Below are 15,303 nucleotides of genomic sequence, written 5' to 3' on the forward strand. Positions count from 1 at the left end.
GGGGCAATGTTAAAGGTATTTCAGAACCACTAGACATAACAGAATTGCCAAGAGATAAAATCATCCAACACACTTCCACTGACACACGACAGTTTGTTATTACACATGTACACGTCCAGCTGTAAACGGGGTTCATTAATCTTTGACGGCTATGACAACAGTGAGTAGAAAATATTAAGACTCGTCGTCGGAAATAATTCAAATAGATGTGTGGATGATGTACGAGTAATCGACTGGCCTGGGTGGTGTCATGGTTAAGCCATCGGACATAAGGCTTGTAGGTACAGGGTTCGCAGCCCGGTACCGGCTCCCACCCAGAGTGAGTTTTAACGACTCAATGGGTAGGTGTAAGACCACTACGCCCTCTTCTCTCTCACTAACCACTAACCAACTAACCCACTGTCCTGGACATACAACCCTGGTAACTGTGTGTGTGCGTGCGTGTGTGTGTGTGCCCAGGACAGCGTGATTGAACCTTAATTGGATATAAGCACACAAATAAAGTAGAAACGAAAATGAAAATCGATTGGTATTTGCAACTTAAGACTATGAGATAGTTTGGGGTAGGGGTTCCAGATGTATTACCGTCTGTAGGACGTCGGATCCTTCGTTACACGTATGCTTGCGCAAACCTGTTCGCCTAGGTTGTTTATCCTAGATATATGTAGATATGATTTTAGACGGCCAGGTCCATTTTCCCCATTTTGCCCCCTGGATATTAAATGTATTTTAGGACAGTTTCTATATGATTTATCATTACAAATGTGGACAGTAAAATGAGGCTCTGTTAATAACACCATGATGTATTGTCTCACCGGAAGATGAAGAGGGCAATAAAGGTCAAAAGACAAAAAACAAAACGTTAAAAGTTTTTTTTTTTTTTTTTTTTTAAAGACACCTCTAAGGCATATTGATTAATTAATCATCGGCTATAACTAGATATCAAACATCAGGTAATTCAAACATGAGGTAATTCTAACTTGTAAAAAAAAACTAGACTATCTTTTTTATTTCGGTAAGCTATTTGTAACGGTATTAAACATATTCCCTTGACGGTGGAGCTTTAAAAACCTATAGTGTGCTCAAACATGAAAGACTTGGCTCGGCCTTATCAATACTATATATGCAAAACACGAAACTGTATACGTTTCTTGTCCAAACCGGGCAGCAAATTAACTCAATTAAACCCAGTGCCACGAGCGCAGGGCAAACTATCGCCATCAACTCTTCCATGATCGCAGCGTGCGGAGAGAGCATCTAAGAAATAGCTTCATTTCCCAGGGGTCAGCTGTAACCCAGTTGAATGTTCTTAATGTAATTATAGGTTTGTATATCACTCCAGTCTTAAAGCAGCCAGAAGCTAGATTTGATCAACCCCGCAGTGATTATTAGAAACTCTTTGCTAGACTGACCAAAGTGCAAGGCCGACTGTTGTTACCAGTGCCGTCGACTTCACTCTGATCGCAGGGAATGGAATCTAGCTCAGATGGTCGAGCGCTCCCCTGACGTACTTGCGTCGAGGGATCGAACCACCTCTATGGACCCATTCTCTGATTTTTTAATTAATTTTTTTTTTGCCGCGTCCCAACCAAAAAGTTGAAAGTTTGTTTTGTTTAACGACATCACTAGAGCACATTGATTTTATTAATCATCGGCTATTAGATGTAATTTTTTTTGGCAATTATGAAATAGGAAATGGTTTATTTAACGACATGGCAATTATGACGTATACTCTTAGAGAGAACCCACTGAAGTGTTCCATTAATAGCAAGGGATATTTTATATACACTATTCCACAGACATGATAGCACTTACCACGGCCTTTGATATAAGAGTTGTGGTGTACTGGTTGGAACGAGAAATATCCCAATGGGCCGACCGACGGGGATAGATCCCAGACCGACCGCGCATGAAATGAGCCCTTTACCACAAGGCTAGCAGTTACCTCCCGCACCTTCTTTGTGATAAGAATTTATAGTCTACGCACCTCGTCCCGATAACTGGCATACGTTAAGCCAGCGAACGTTTCGCTAACGTTCGCGAACTATTTGATTGGTTTCCGTCGTCGCCAATTGGTTTAACGTGAAGCGCATAAACCAGTCTAACTTACGTTTTTCTGCTTGGACTGGCTGAATGCAGCCCTAGTATAGTTAATATGCGCAAATGCTATGCGTATTCGGGCTACTTTTTGTCGTGAGCAGTCAATCCAAATGTCGTAATCTGTTACACGTTAGTATTGTGCCAATGGTATGTGATTGTTCGAATGAAAGGTCACCGGAATACGACGAGAATGTTGGCTTTGTTCAGATCCATTACATATCTCATTTCAGTCGTATCCAAGTGCTCTATTTAGATAGGACAGTGTCAGGGGAGGTGGGGGCTTCAGTCATTAGTATGGCAAGCATACGTTAACTATTTTAACGAAAGGGTACATATAAAAACAAAAATCGTTAAGTGCTAATCGTCGTTGTTGTTTGGGTTTTGGGGTTGGGGTTTTTTGGTGTTTGTTTTGCTTCTTTGTTTTGCTGGGGATTATTTTGTGTGTGTTTGTTTGTTTTGTTTTCGTTTTGTTTTAATTTGTTTGATTTTGGGGTTTTCTGGTTTGATTTGGTTTTGAATCTATTACAACAGGACGGCTAGATGTAAATCAATGGCAGGGCGTTCGTCTGAATCTTCATGGGTCGTAGGATCGATTGTCAACTGTGGATTCGTTTTTTTCCCGTCCCGACAAGTGCTCCACGACTGGTAGCCCACATCAAATACCCTGGTTGTTTGCTCTCCTGTCTATGGTAAAATTCATTTAAAAAAAAAAAAAAAAACTCGTTTCTTTTCGATATGAGTAGGTTATGTGGCGGGAATGTATTCTCTCTCTCTCTCACTCTCTCTCTCTCTCTCTCTCTGTCTGTCTGTCTGTCTGTCTGTCTGTCTGTCTGTCTCTCTCTCTCTCTCTCTCTCTCTCTCTCTCTCTCTCTCTCTCTCTCTCTCTCTCTCTCTCTCTCTCTCTCTCTCTCTCTCTCTCTCTCTCTCTCTCTCTCTCTCTCTCTCTGTGATGAAATAACCAACCATATAATAAGTTCGATATCAAATAGTCATTGTTTAAATTGTGCTGAAGTTTTGATAAATCATAGTACCAGGATATATTCAAGGCCTTGTACCAACGAAACCTCATAAAACCCAACTATTAGTGGTTGATCGTCGGTTTTATGTGTCATGGCCAGTATATACATAATAATACTATCATGAGTCTCGGTAAGTGCATATACAAGGTCCATGCTACGAATCGTTAAAAGTAACCAAGGTGACAGCATGTGCTTCGTCTCTCACAGTGTTGTTAGAGCCGGTTTAAAGATCCGCGGGGCCTGTAGCACAAATAACAGCGGGGACTTCTTTCCAGGATATATATTTTGCAACCACCGCGGGGTGAGGGGAAAAATACCTGGGGAAAATAAATGTACATATCATTGTACAATGTAAGAAATATAAGTATCAGCGGTCAAAGTTATCTCATTTTATCCCCAACTACAACCCTTCATTTTTAAATATGACATCCAAAATACAGTTTATAGGTGTTATTTGCAAGTTGGTTTTCCAATTTAATGAATAGATTGTAGTAGAGATATACAGGTATAGGCCCTATGTATATATGTATATAAAACTATAGTCATTAATTGTTTGTTGATATTGCAACTTTTTGATGTTATTTTGTGCACTCTGTTCCCATGTGGAATGTTTAAATGCAATACATTTTATCTTTATCTTTTTTTTATCTTTATCTTTATCACCGCGGGGCCCCCTGAAGCGCGGGGACCATAGCACGTGCTACATGTGCTACTAGGATAAACCGTCTCTGAGTGTTGTAATTACCGTTTAAGACAACTTTCAAGATCAAGTTCTTTATTTTTAAAGCTTTTATAACTGTTGGTGTTATACAAACATAAACATATAATAAATAAATACTGTACAGGACATGGGCGGATCCAGGAAATATTTTTAGGGGGGGGGGGGACCAAAAAAGAAGGGCACATTGACTCGTCAAAAGGGCACCTTACTACAAGTTTTGATATTTACAATTAATATGAATTCCTACAGTTCTACGTCATAATATACTAGCAATAATGAAGTAAATTGCGTCACTCGCGTTAGAACCTCAATGGGGCCCCATTGAGACTCAATAACACAGACACATATCTGCAAGCTTGCGCATGTACACGAAAATCTTGATTTCATTTATCTACAATATAATTATTGTTTACTTAAAAAAAAAAAAATTCTACAAACAAAAAGGGCACTTGGACATTTTGAGGGCACTTGAACAATTTTTTGGGGGGACGCGTCCCCCTGGTCCCCCCCCCCCCTTGGATCCGCCCATGCAGGATAATTGTGAAGAGTGATTTACCTTATTAAATGCATAAAACAAATATAGCTAATACAACATATCACAGTTTTACTAATACATGTATATCTTAACATTAGATATTAAGTCAGTGCACCACGACTGGTATATCAAAGGCTGTGGTATGTGCTATCCTGTCTGTGGGATGGTGCATAAAAGATCCCTTGCTACTAATGGAAAAAAGGGGGAGTATCGGGTTCCCTCTCTATGACTGTGAAAATAACCATATGTTTGAAATCCAATAGGCGATGATTAATAAATCAATGTGCTCTAGTGGTGTTGTTAAACAAAAACAAACTTTTAATCAGATATTATGTCATTAATCAGCTCAACAGAACAGAACAGAACTTTATTACACCCAGGCCGTTAGATATAGGTTCTGTGTTGTACAACACAAGTTTGTTTGTTTGTTTTCTTTAACGAGTGTACTTTTAGTTCATAGTAAATTGATCATCAAAATCAATTGAGAGCTCTTCATGTGCTCTGAATCTTATTCAGATGTGGTGCACTGGTTGGAACGAGAAAAACCCTCAATCAGTTAAATCGATCCACCGAGGTGGTTCGATCCTGCGATGCAAGAACGTAAAGTGTGCACTCAACCACAACAATAAGTAATATTGACATTATATAATTTGTATCAATTATTTAGTTGCATTATATGATCCTTGTTTGTACTAAATATTTACCAAGGTTAAGTTCTTTAATGTGACCAGTACTTAATAGTTGAATAATTTTCAATTCACTTAGATGTCTTTGGTAATATTGTTTTATAAATTTAGTTCTCAGATATTAAACATTGGACATTGGAGAATAAAGTGATACTAATTTATTCTTTCAAATATTTACCCTCTTCTGTAACTAAATCCATTATAAATTTAATTTAAAATGCATGTCCCTAACGGGCCCAACAAATGTTCGTATCTACTAAGTTCAAGGGCCATAATTCTGTAAACAAAAATTAGGTAAATCGCCATGAATGTCAAACTTGATCTGTAATAGTATATGATAAAGCTATACACAAAATTTCAGTTCAGTATCATGGGGCATTGCGAAAAAAAGGTTCGGGATTTTTTTTTTTTTTTGTAGCTTCTATGTTCAAGAGCCATAAATATCCAAAATGGTTAAATCGCTATTTTGTTTGTTTTGTTTAACGACACCACTAGAGCACACTGATTCATCAATCATCGGCTATTGGATGTCAAATATGTGGTAATTCTGAAATAGTCTCACAGAGGAAACCCGCTACATTTTCACTATAGTAACAAGGGATCTTTTATATGCACCATCCCACAGACAAGATAGCACAAAGACTTTGATATACCAGTCGCGGTGCACTGGCTAGAACGAGAAATAGCACAATAGGCCCACCGACGGGGATCAATCCTAAACCGACCGCGCATCAAGCGAGCGCTTTACCACTGGGCTACGTGACGCCCTAAATCGCCCTAAAAGTCAAACTTGATCTGTAACGGTATCTGATAAAAGTCAAACTTGATCTGTAACGGTATCTGATAAAGCTAAAAGTCAAACTTGATCTGTAACGGTATCTGATAAAGCTAAAAGTCAAACTTGATCTGTAACGGTATCTGATAAAGCTAAAAGTCAAACTTGATCTGTAACGGTATCTGATAAAGCTAAATGCAAAATTTCAGCTCAATATCGAGACATTACGATAGAAAAAAAATCTGGAAAAATATATTTGGGACAGAGGGTCAGACAGACACAGACAGACTGAAAGACGTAGACGAAATCTATAGTTCCCTTCCGGTTAGACCGGTAGGGGACTAATAAATAAATAAAACAACTAAAAGTAAAAAAATAAAATAATAATAATAAAAAATAAAATAGCAAATACAAAAATAGAAAGTTTATGGGAAAAAACCTAAGCGATTCATCAATAATTCAATAGCTGCATGGCGTGCAATATCTCATGAGAGCGCCCCGTATCAAGTCTAGCGATACAGCTGTATCAGCGAGTTTTAGTGGCGGTCGGAGCAATATTGTCCATTGATCTACAGTGCAGAGTTTGATGATGGAGGCTTCTCGAGATCTCGTCGATGGGTGAACGGTTCACGAGGGACGCAATGCGAGATCGACACGGCGGTCATAATAACAGTCCTGTTGACAGATAATCCGGAGAGGACCTCCACTCGCCATAAATAACAGTGGCGATCATTCTAGAACCATATTTAGTGTCACATAAATACACTTTATCGTGCATGTAATGTTGGGCTACGCGTATAACGCATGTTGAGGATATATACTACAGAACAAAAGACACACGAATATTGCATCTCTCAAAGTTTGTTTGTTTTGTTTAACGACACCACTAGAGCACACTGATTTATTAATCATCGGCTATTGGATGTCAAACATGGTAATTTTGACACAGTCATAGAGGGAAAACCCGCTACATTTTTTTTCATTAGTAGCAAGGGATTTTTTTATATGCACTATCCCAAAAGCAGGGTAACACATACCACGACCTTTGATATACCAGTCGTGGTGCACTGGCTGGAACGAGAAATAGCTCGATGGGCCCACCGACGGGAATCGATACTAGACCGACCGCGCAGCAAGCGTGTGCTTTACCACTGAGCTACGCCCCGCTCATGTATCACCATTTTTACGTGTATTTGTAGTAAATAATTACAAATTAATCAATCCCATATAATATTTGCATAATTAATTAAATAGTGTCAGAATTGTAATGTGTTAACATTCGGCGTAAACAATGATTTCTTCGAGAATCCTTGTCGAAAAGTATACAGTACACACAAAAATTCTCATTGTGCATCCCTTAAGATAGTAGGTTAGCCGGTTCTTTATCAAAATGGAGGTACAATTCAAATTCGTGTTAACCTGTTAGTCACCCTTTTTGGATTTTACAATAGTCCTATTATAAATGTAAAAAACTGTAAATTTATGGAATTATTTAGATGTAATTTTTGGTAAAATAATTCAAGGTATAATCTTTACATTTTAGAAGAAAAATTTATATTTTAACAAGAGGCGGGTCTACTTGATCTATATCTCCCCCCCCCCCCCCCCCCCCCCCCCCCCCCAGCTCATCGTCATTAAAACATTGACATTTTGTTACTGGGATGTTTAACATTATCAAGGTGAAATAGTTTTCTACTAACCCGCAGGATTTCTTGATGAGGAAGACTATTTTATTTCAACTTATTTGCGTGCTTATATCCAATTAAGGTTCAAGCACGCTGTCCTGGGCACACACACACACACACACACACACACACACACACACCTCAGCTATCTGGGCTGTCTGTCCAGGACAGTGGGTTAGTTGTTAGTGGTTAGTGAGAGAGAAGAGGGTGTAGTGGTCTTACACCTACCCATTGAGTCGTTAAACCTGCCTTATGTCCGATGGCTCAACCACGACACCACCGAGGCCGGTTACCCTTTTAACAATGAACGTCCCGTCCAGGAAATACTAGATCCACCCTTATAAGCCCCAACTCACTCACTCACACTCACACTCACACTCACACTCACACTCACACTCACACTCACACTCACACTCTCACTCTCACTCTGTGTCTGTGTGTCTGTCTGTCTCTCTTTCGCTCTCTCGCTCTCTCGCTCTCTCTCTCTCTCTCTCTGAGCAAAATATATTTTTGCTGCTTGTTTTCATTTGTTTGTTGTTTTTGTTGTTGGAGATTTTTGTTTGTTTGTTTGTGATTTTGTTTGTTTTCTTTTCTTTGGTTTGGCTCTTTTTTGTTGTTGTTTTTTTGTTCTTTTGGTCGACTTCTCAAAATCTAAAGCCACTTTACTTGTATGGCCATCTTTGGTACATATTGATTTTTTTTCTCATTCTAGCCTTGAGTGACAAGTTAACCCACAGATCTCATAGATAATTCATTGGTGGACATTTGGCATTGTGTTAGAATGAAAGAACCAAATGGATTTTATTTGGGGAAAACAAATTTGATTTCCTTGGAGATATGTTTTGCTGAAAGCATCCATAAACATTTATGTATTACATCATGGGGCACTTCAGAAACACATTCACACCCATACACTGATTAGATAGACACATTGATGTAAAGTAAAATGAATGAAATGTATGCTCTCCTGTCCTGGACGAGGTAACCGGCTGAGGCCGACACCTGCGCCCAGGACAGGCGTGCGCTATAACAGCTTGTTCTGAATGTGCACGTTATTAAACTCTCTGACCTGACCTAATGTATGCTCTTTTTTTTCATCCCAGCTGCGTTACACATTCGAAATATGTTTTCTTCTGTTAAAAACAACCAACAAAAAACAACAAACAACTACAACAACAAAAATCCAGTGTAAATAAAAATGGCCATAACGAACCTCGATCTGTTTTGCTTTATATTTATTTTACGGTTTGGAGACGGAACGAACAGAACTGAAACATTACCCTTTATCACTCATTCATTTCTACTTATTTTCGTGCTTATACCCAATTAAGGTTCAAGTACGCTGTCCTGGGCACACTCACCTCAACTATCTGTGCTGTCTGTCCATGATAGTGGGTTAGTTGTTAGTTGGTTAGTTGGTTAGTGAGAGAAAATAGGGTGTGGTGGCCTTACACTTACTCGTTGAGTCGTTAAAACTCGTTCTGGGTGGGAGCCGGTCCGATTGCTTAACCAGGACGCCACCAAGGCCGGTTACCCATAATCACGTACTCGTTGAGTCGTTAAAACTCGTTCTGGGTCGGAGCCGGTCCGATGGCTTAACCAGGACGCCACCAAGGCCGGTTACCCATAATCACGTACTCGTTGAGTCGTTAAAACTCGTTCTGGGTGGGAGCCGGTCCGATGGCTTAACCAGGACGCCACCAAGGCCGGTTACCCATAATCACGTACTCGTTGAGTCGTTAAAACTCGTTCTGGGTGGGAGCCGGTCCGATGGCTTAACCAGGACGCCACCAAGGCCGGTTACCCATAATCACGTACTCGTTGAGTGGTTAAAACTCGTTCTGGGTGGGAGCCGGTCCGATGGCTTAACCAGGACGCCACCAAGGCCGGTTACCCATAATCACGTACTCGTTGAGTGGTTAAAACTCGTTCTGGGTGGGAGCCGGTCCGATGGTTTAACCAGGACGCCACCAAGGCCGGTTACCCATAATCACGTACTCGTTGAGCCGTTAAAACTCGTTCTGGGTGGGAGCCGGTCCGATGGCTTAACCAGGACGCCACCAAGGCCGGTTACCCATAATCACGTACTCGTTGAGTCGTTGAAACTCGTTCTGGGTGGGAGCCGGTCCGATGGCTTAACCAGGACGCCACCAAGGCCGGTTACCCATAATCACTGGAGTTGCAACGACTTATGAATCTATACATACACAATAATAATGATTTACCCTTTATGTGCTTGATTAGCCAAGATAGTCACAACTGATCAGTTACCGAGTCTAGAACCAAACTCCGTCAATCGTTTCGAAAAGGAAATGAATGCTTGTTTAATGACAACTGGGCACATTTCAAACTATGACTATAAGATCTGGAGTCTAACAAACCAATGTCATTTCAACTTCTGATCGAGAGACAAAATAAAACAAGATGCCGGTACACAAGCTACTCCTACCGAAACAAAAAGAAGAGTAATACATATTTTATATATTATGCACTTTCCCATGGGTAACAACGGTAGTGATGTGTATTTTAGTGTGTGTGTGTGTGTGTGTGTGTGTGTGTGTGTGTGTGTGTGTGTGTGTGTGTGTGTGTGTTTGTGTATCTGTATGTCTGTGTGTGTTTTTTGTGTGTGTTTTTTGTGTGTGTATGTGTGTGTGTGTGTGCGCGCGCGCTTGTGTGTGTTCTGTGTGTGCAGAGGCGGATCTAGGGGTGAGGGGCAGGGGCCCGCCCCCCCCCATAATTTTGCGACAGTTATAATTTTATTATATATTAATTTTAAATTTTTTTACGATCCCCTCCAAACCTCCCCCAAAGTTCCATTGGCATTCCACCTCATGTCGTCCCCCCTCCCCCCCCCCAAATGGATTTTCTGGATCCGCCACTGGTGTGTGTGTGTGTGTGTGTGTGTGTGTGTGTGTGTGTGTGTGTGTGTGTGCGTGCGTGTTAAATATTGCCCTTACGCAGCCTATTATCCATAAGCCTACTTCAATCAGTTCCTGCCAGCACTCCCACCCTCGCAGTATCATGGATCCTCCTCAGAATTTCAGCCACATTGTAAAAATACATGGACCAGCATTTCAACCTACTACAATCATAGCTTGAACTAGGTCACTCTATTCTTCGGAACAAATTAGATATCGTCAATAGATAAATTTTATGCATTATGTAAGAAGACGAACATAACTAGTGGTGTTGTTATGAAGCAGGAAATGCAGCGATTGGCTAATCAATATGCAGTCACGCAAATAACGGTAGTGACGTAATAATCGATAGATGTTGCTAAGGAAAAGGATTAGTTTTGCCGATGTTATTTGTCTAAATCACGCTGAAAGCACCGGTTCTTTCTGATACCTATGAGAAGCAATGTTAGACACGATCAGTAAGCATGACATGGATAGGTGACCGCTTGGGAACTCTTTGGATGCTCCACGACTGATATATCATAATTATATATATATATATATATATATATATATATATATATATATATATATATATATATATATATATATATATATGTCGCAGTTTTACGCAAATACCCGAGCCGTTTCCCTTTAGACCTGTACCATTAACAAAACATTTAAGATTTTATTGAATACCGTGGCATATTATTAACATTATTTAGGAATATTGTGCAATTGTTTTAATGATCATTATGGTCTTCAGAAAACCACCCCATCAGAATGACAAAAAAACAACCTTTCACGTTAGAACGTTTTATGACTGGTTTACAGAAATATATTTCGTATTTATATTCAACTAAGAGTCTAGTTTAATGCTCTGGGTACACACCTCAGTACCCTGAGATAGGGGTTAATGATCTGAAGGTGTTAGCGTCCTTAAAACCTCCTCGTCGAGCCATTAAAATTCACTCTGAGTACCCTTTCTTACACTTTGTTTTCCTCCATTTCAACCACTGCACCAGGACCAGTATGTCAAAGGCCATGGTATGTCCTGTACTATATGTGGAAAAAGTGCATAATAAAGATCGCGTGCCAAGCCCGTAGGGACGCTATCTGGAATTGGGGGGGGGGGGGGGGGGGGAGGAGACATTCTGTAGTGAGGGGGCACCGTATTTATTAGGGGTTAGGGGTGGACACAGGCCATATTTATATCTGCTAGCTGATAATGAAAAAAATGTAGCATGTTGATCACTTGTCAAATATAACCAAATGTTTGAAATCTAATGGTCGATGTATAATTAACCAATGTGCTCTTATGGTTTCAACAGAAAAATCACCGATTGAAGGCCTGTGTCAGGATGCGAACCCAGCACCTACCAGCCTTAAGGACCATGCGACCGAGACAGGTTAAAGAACGACAGTTCACTATGTTTGGCGTGTCGCGGCTTGTCAAGTCTCCTATTAAACACATTCAGTGTAATAACGACGTGTGTTTGTTTGTCTGGACTTTTGGAAACACCTATTGATTACACGTCAAATTAGAAACGGATATTTAATAGTGAAGTAAGAGTATAAATACACAGGAATGTTGTCCGTGCAAACAACTTTTGGCCTTCTGAACCGCCAATAAAAACAGAGCAGTTTAAAAGATGCTCCATAATACGAGGTTTTTTGTTGTTGTTTTTGTCCACATGCTAGTCGTTTTCAATAGCGTAGCCTTTCCCCCTTATGACACCTTCGAGTGTTTTTTCCCCAATATAGTTTTTGTTTGCCTGTTGCCCCATAATACGACAGTGTGGGAGTGGTCCACCTCAATGTATGAATTTCAAAACAGTATGATTTTAGATTTTAAAAAGCAACACAATCTATATTAAATGACTATATCATGCATTACAAACAACTTGCAACATTCATGTCTAAAAAAACCAATCATATTAACACAACCCCCTCCCCTCACATACACACACACACACACACACACACACACCTACCTAATACCCAATTGTTTTATTTAACGACGCACTCAAACATATTTTATTTACGGTTATATGGCGTCGGACATAAGGTTAAGAACCACACAGATATTGAGAGAGGAAACCCGTTGTCGCCACTCATGGGCTACTCTTTTCGGTTAGCAACAAGGGATCTTTTATATGCACCATCCCATCGACAGGATAGTACATACCACGACCTTTGTTACACCAGTTGTGGATCACTGGCTGGAACGAGAAATAGCCCAATGGGACCACCGACGGGAATCGATCCTAGATCGATCGCACATCAGGCGAGCGCTGTACCACTAAGCTACGTCCCGCCCCTAACCATCATTGTCTCACGGACGATCATATCGGGACACATCATACCACACTGTACGTATACACCAGTTAACTTAAGTCCTTGGTATTTGTTAGCGTACGGTTTTAAAATAGGCCACTTCCAAAAGAACAACAAATAATTAAGCTCAAATAGTGAGAAGTTTTTAAAAGCGGTATAGCCTTCGTTTTAACATGGTCTGCAAATGTTGAACTAAAAACGGCCACACAAACACACACACAAAAAAACAACAAAAAAACAAAAACAACAAAACAAAGAATACTGTTCAAACTCTGTCAATAGAATGGTTTTCCTCTATTGGTTATTTTAAAAGTATTTACCGTTTTAACGTTTCACAATTAGCGAAAAAGCACTATTAAACAGAACGTTAATTTACTCACGTTGAAAACCTACAATATCAAATTTCTTATAATTGATCACGATGCCCATGGTGATGGTAATGATGCTGTTGATGATACTGATGATGACATAACTTATACAGAAATTTACTGAATAAAGGCGACAATTTGCTGCAGCTAATTAGGTTACGCAAAAAATTATTTCCGACTCTTCCGCTTGCAACTAACGTATAGGTAACGGAGCAGTCAGTTCCAAGTTAACGTCACTAGCAATCAGTGTTCAATCATACTTAATTCATTAGATGATATGGCTGTGGTGACCCGGTCATCACTAAGCCAATCGTATATCTCAAAACCGGTAATATACGTATGTCATTGTAGTGTGATATCACAAATAACGCACATCGTGGTGTTCTCACCAAAGGGTGTGTAAGAAAGTTTTATGGTGTGCATAATCCTTCTCTTCTGTGTTTTTTTTAAACGCCACAAACGTTTAACACAGGGGCGAAGACATTGTTTTGGGGGTTTTTTGGTGTGTTTTTTGACATTACAAACATGGATGATGGCGAGACGAATGGTGAAGACGTATTTCCATTTCGGTATGGGACTCTATCACTGGAGCCCGTGGTACACGAAACCTGCAGTGTATGCCAGGTAATTCCCCCCCCCCCCCACCCCACCCCATGTTGGGTCATACTCTCAGGATACACACACATAATCGCACTCATGAAGTGGTAGCCCGAGTACTCTTGACTGTAAGATAGCTAGACGGACATTTCCGTCTAGCTCTCTTCCAGTCAGAGTACTCGTGCTAGTGAAGGGGGTCTAATTCGGTGTATGTGGCCTTACACCTGCCCATTGAGCCTAGCACTCCATAATATATACTTACCTTTTCTGACCCCTAATAGCCGAAGTGTATTTTTGTGCTGGGAGTGTCGTTAAACAGTCAATCATTCATTCAATCACTTTATGTTGGAGCCGGTACTGGCATGAAAAAAAAAATCAACAGTTGCCTCAGATGGGATACGAACCCAGTACCTATCAGCCTCAAGTCCAATGGCATAACCACTACACCACCGAGGCCGAGGCATGCATGATCATGGGCAGTCATTTAACATCAACACTGAAACTCAGTGGTCTCCATTGTGCACTCGAATAGGCAAAGTTAATTAAAGAAGCAGCCTCTGTAAGGTGTTCATCCGAATCATGTGGTCGATGTTCATTAGCCATCTAGCCCATGTAGAAAATCCTATTTCAATTTCCGGTGCACAAAATTACTAATGTCTTTCCTTTCGGCCTGCACCTGCACGACTCTCCGTAGCCATGGTAACGTGAACTGAACAGTTCGCTGGGGTGACATTCGGGACCGTAGATAGGATATTTTAAAAAAAAAAAGTGAATTTTTTTTTGTTGCAGATGTATTCATGGAACGAATGATGCGCAATGCGCAATTTTACCATATTTTTTATGGGTGGGCAACTAACCCCTTTGCCAACCTTGCCCCCCCCCCTCCCCCCTGCTAGCTACGGCTCTGTCATTAACCATTCCTGTCTTCTCTCTTTTCCTCACCCTCTAATGATTTAGCTCAGATGGTTGAGTACTCGCCTGAGGTGTTTGCGTCGCTGGATCGAATCACCTCAGTGGATCCATACAACTGACTGGGGTTTTTCTCGTTCCAACCAGTGCACCACAACTGGTCAAAGGCCGTGGTATGTGCTTTCCTGTCTGTGGGAAAGTGCATATAAAATATCCCTTGCTGCACTGGGGGAAATGTAGCGGGTTTCCTCTGATGACTACGAGTTAGAATTATCAAATGTTTGACATCCAATAGCCGATGATTAATTAATCAATGTGCTCCAGTGGTGTCGTTAAACAAAACAAACTTTACTTTTACTGTTCCTAACCATGGAGGAGGGGTGTCAACCTCATGGTTTTCACGAAAGTATCAAATCCACACACATTTTCTAGTATATCTTCACAGGCTCGTATCCAGAGAGAATGGCGGGAACAGTCGTCCCCTACCCTTGAACAATAATTGACCCTCCTTATAGACCCTGCTGGAATTTTCTATTGTGTGTATGCCTCAATTACGTATGCTCCCCTTCAAAATTGAATGCCCCCTCCCCCAGATAACACCAGCTGGCTACGGTCCTTTGACATTTTAGAATTATTCAAACAAACATCTGTGATAATGTGGGTTTTTTTTTTTT

The 15,303-nt window shown here is 40.5% G+C and overlaps 1 protein-coding gene and 1 long non-coding RNA gene across 4 annotated transcripts in view; one reads left to right on the top strand and one right to left on the bottom strand.

Annotated features, from left to right (window-relative positions):
• Positions 1–15,303, bottom strand: part of LOC121378482 (ras association domain-containing protein 2-like) — a 76,995-nt gene that overhangs the window by 45,805 nt on the left and 15,887 nt on the right. The window contains exon 1 of one of the 3 annotated variants that reach the window (XM_041506673.1): positions 10,479–10,568. The exons of the other annotated variants lie outside the window; for them this stretch is intronic. Within the exon in view, the coding sequence (XP_041362607.1) occupies positions 10,479–10,494 (16 nt within the window). The 5' untranslated portion in view covers positions 10,495–10,568. Of the gene's footprint in view, positions 1–10,478; positions 10,569–15,303 lie in introns of those variants that run through there. 3 annotated transcript variants of the gene reach the window in all.
• LOC121378483 lies at positions 10,748–12,086 on the top strand. Its single transcript, XR_005958735.1, has 2 exons — positions 10,748–10,897; positions 11,750–12,086. It is a non-coding gene; the product is annotated as an uncharacterized LOC121378483 (long non-coding RNA).

This window comes from Gigantopelta aegis, chromosome 8 (genome assembly GCF_016097555.1).
Source record: "Gigantopelta aegis isolate Gae_Host chromosome 8, Gae_host_genome, whole genome shotgun sequence".
Classification (NCBI taxonomy): domain Eukaryota; kingdom Metazoa; phylum Mollusca; class Gastropoda; order Neomphalida; family Peltospiridae; genus Gigantopelta; species Gigantopelta aegis.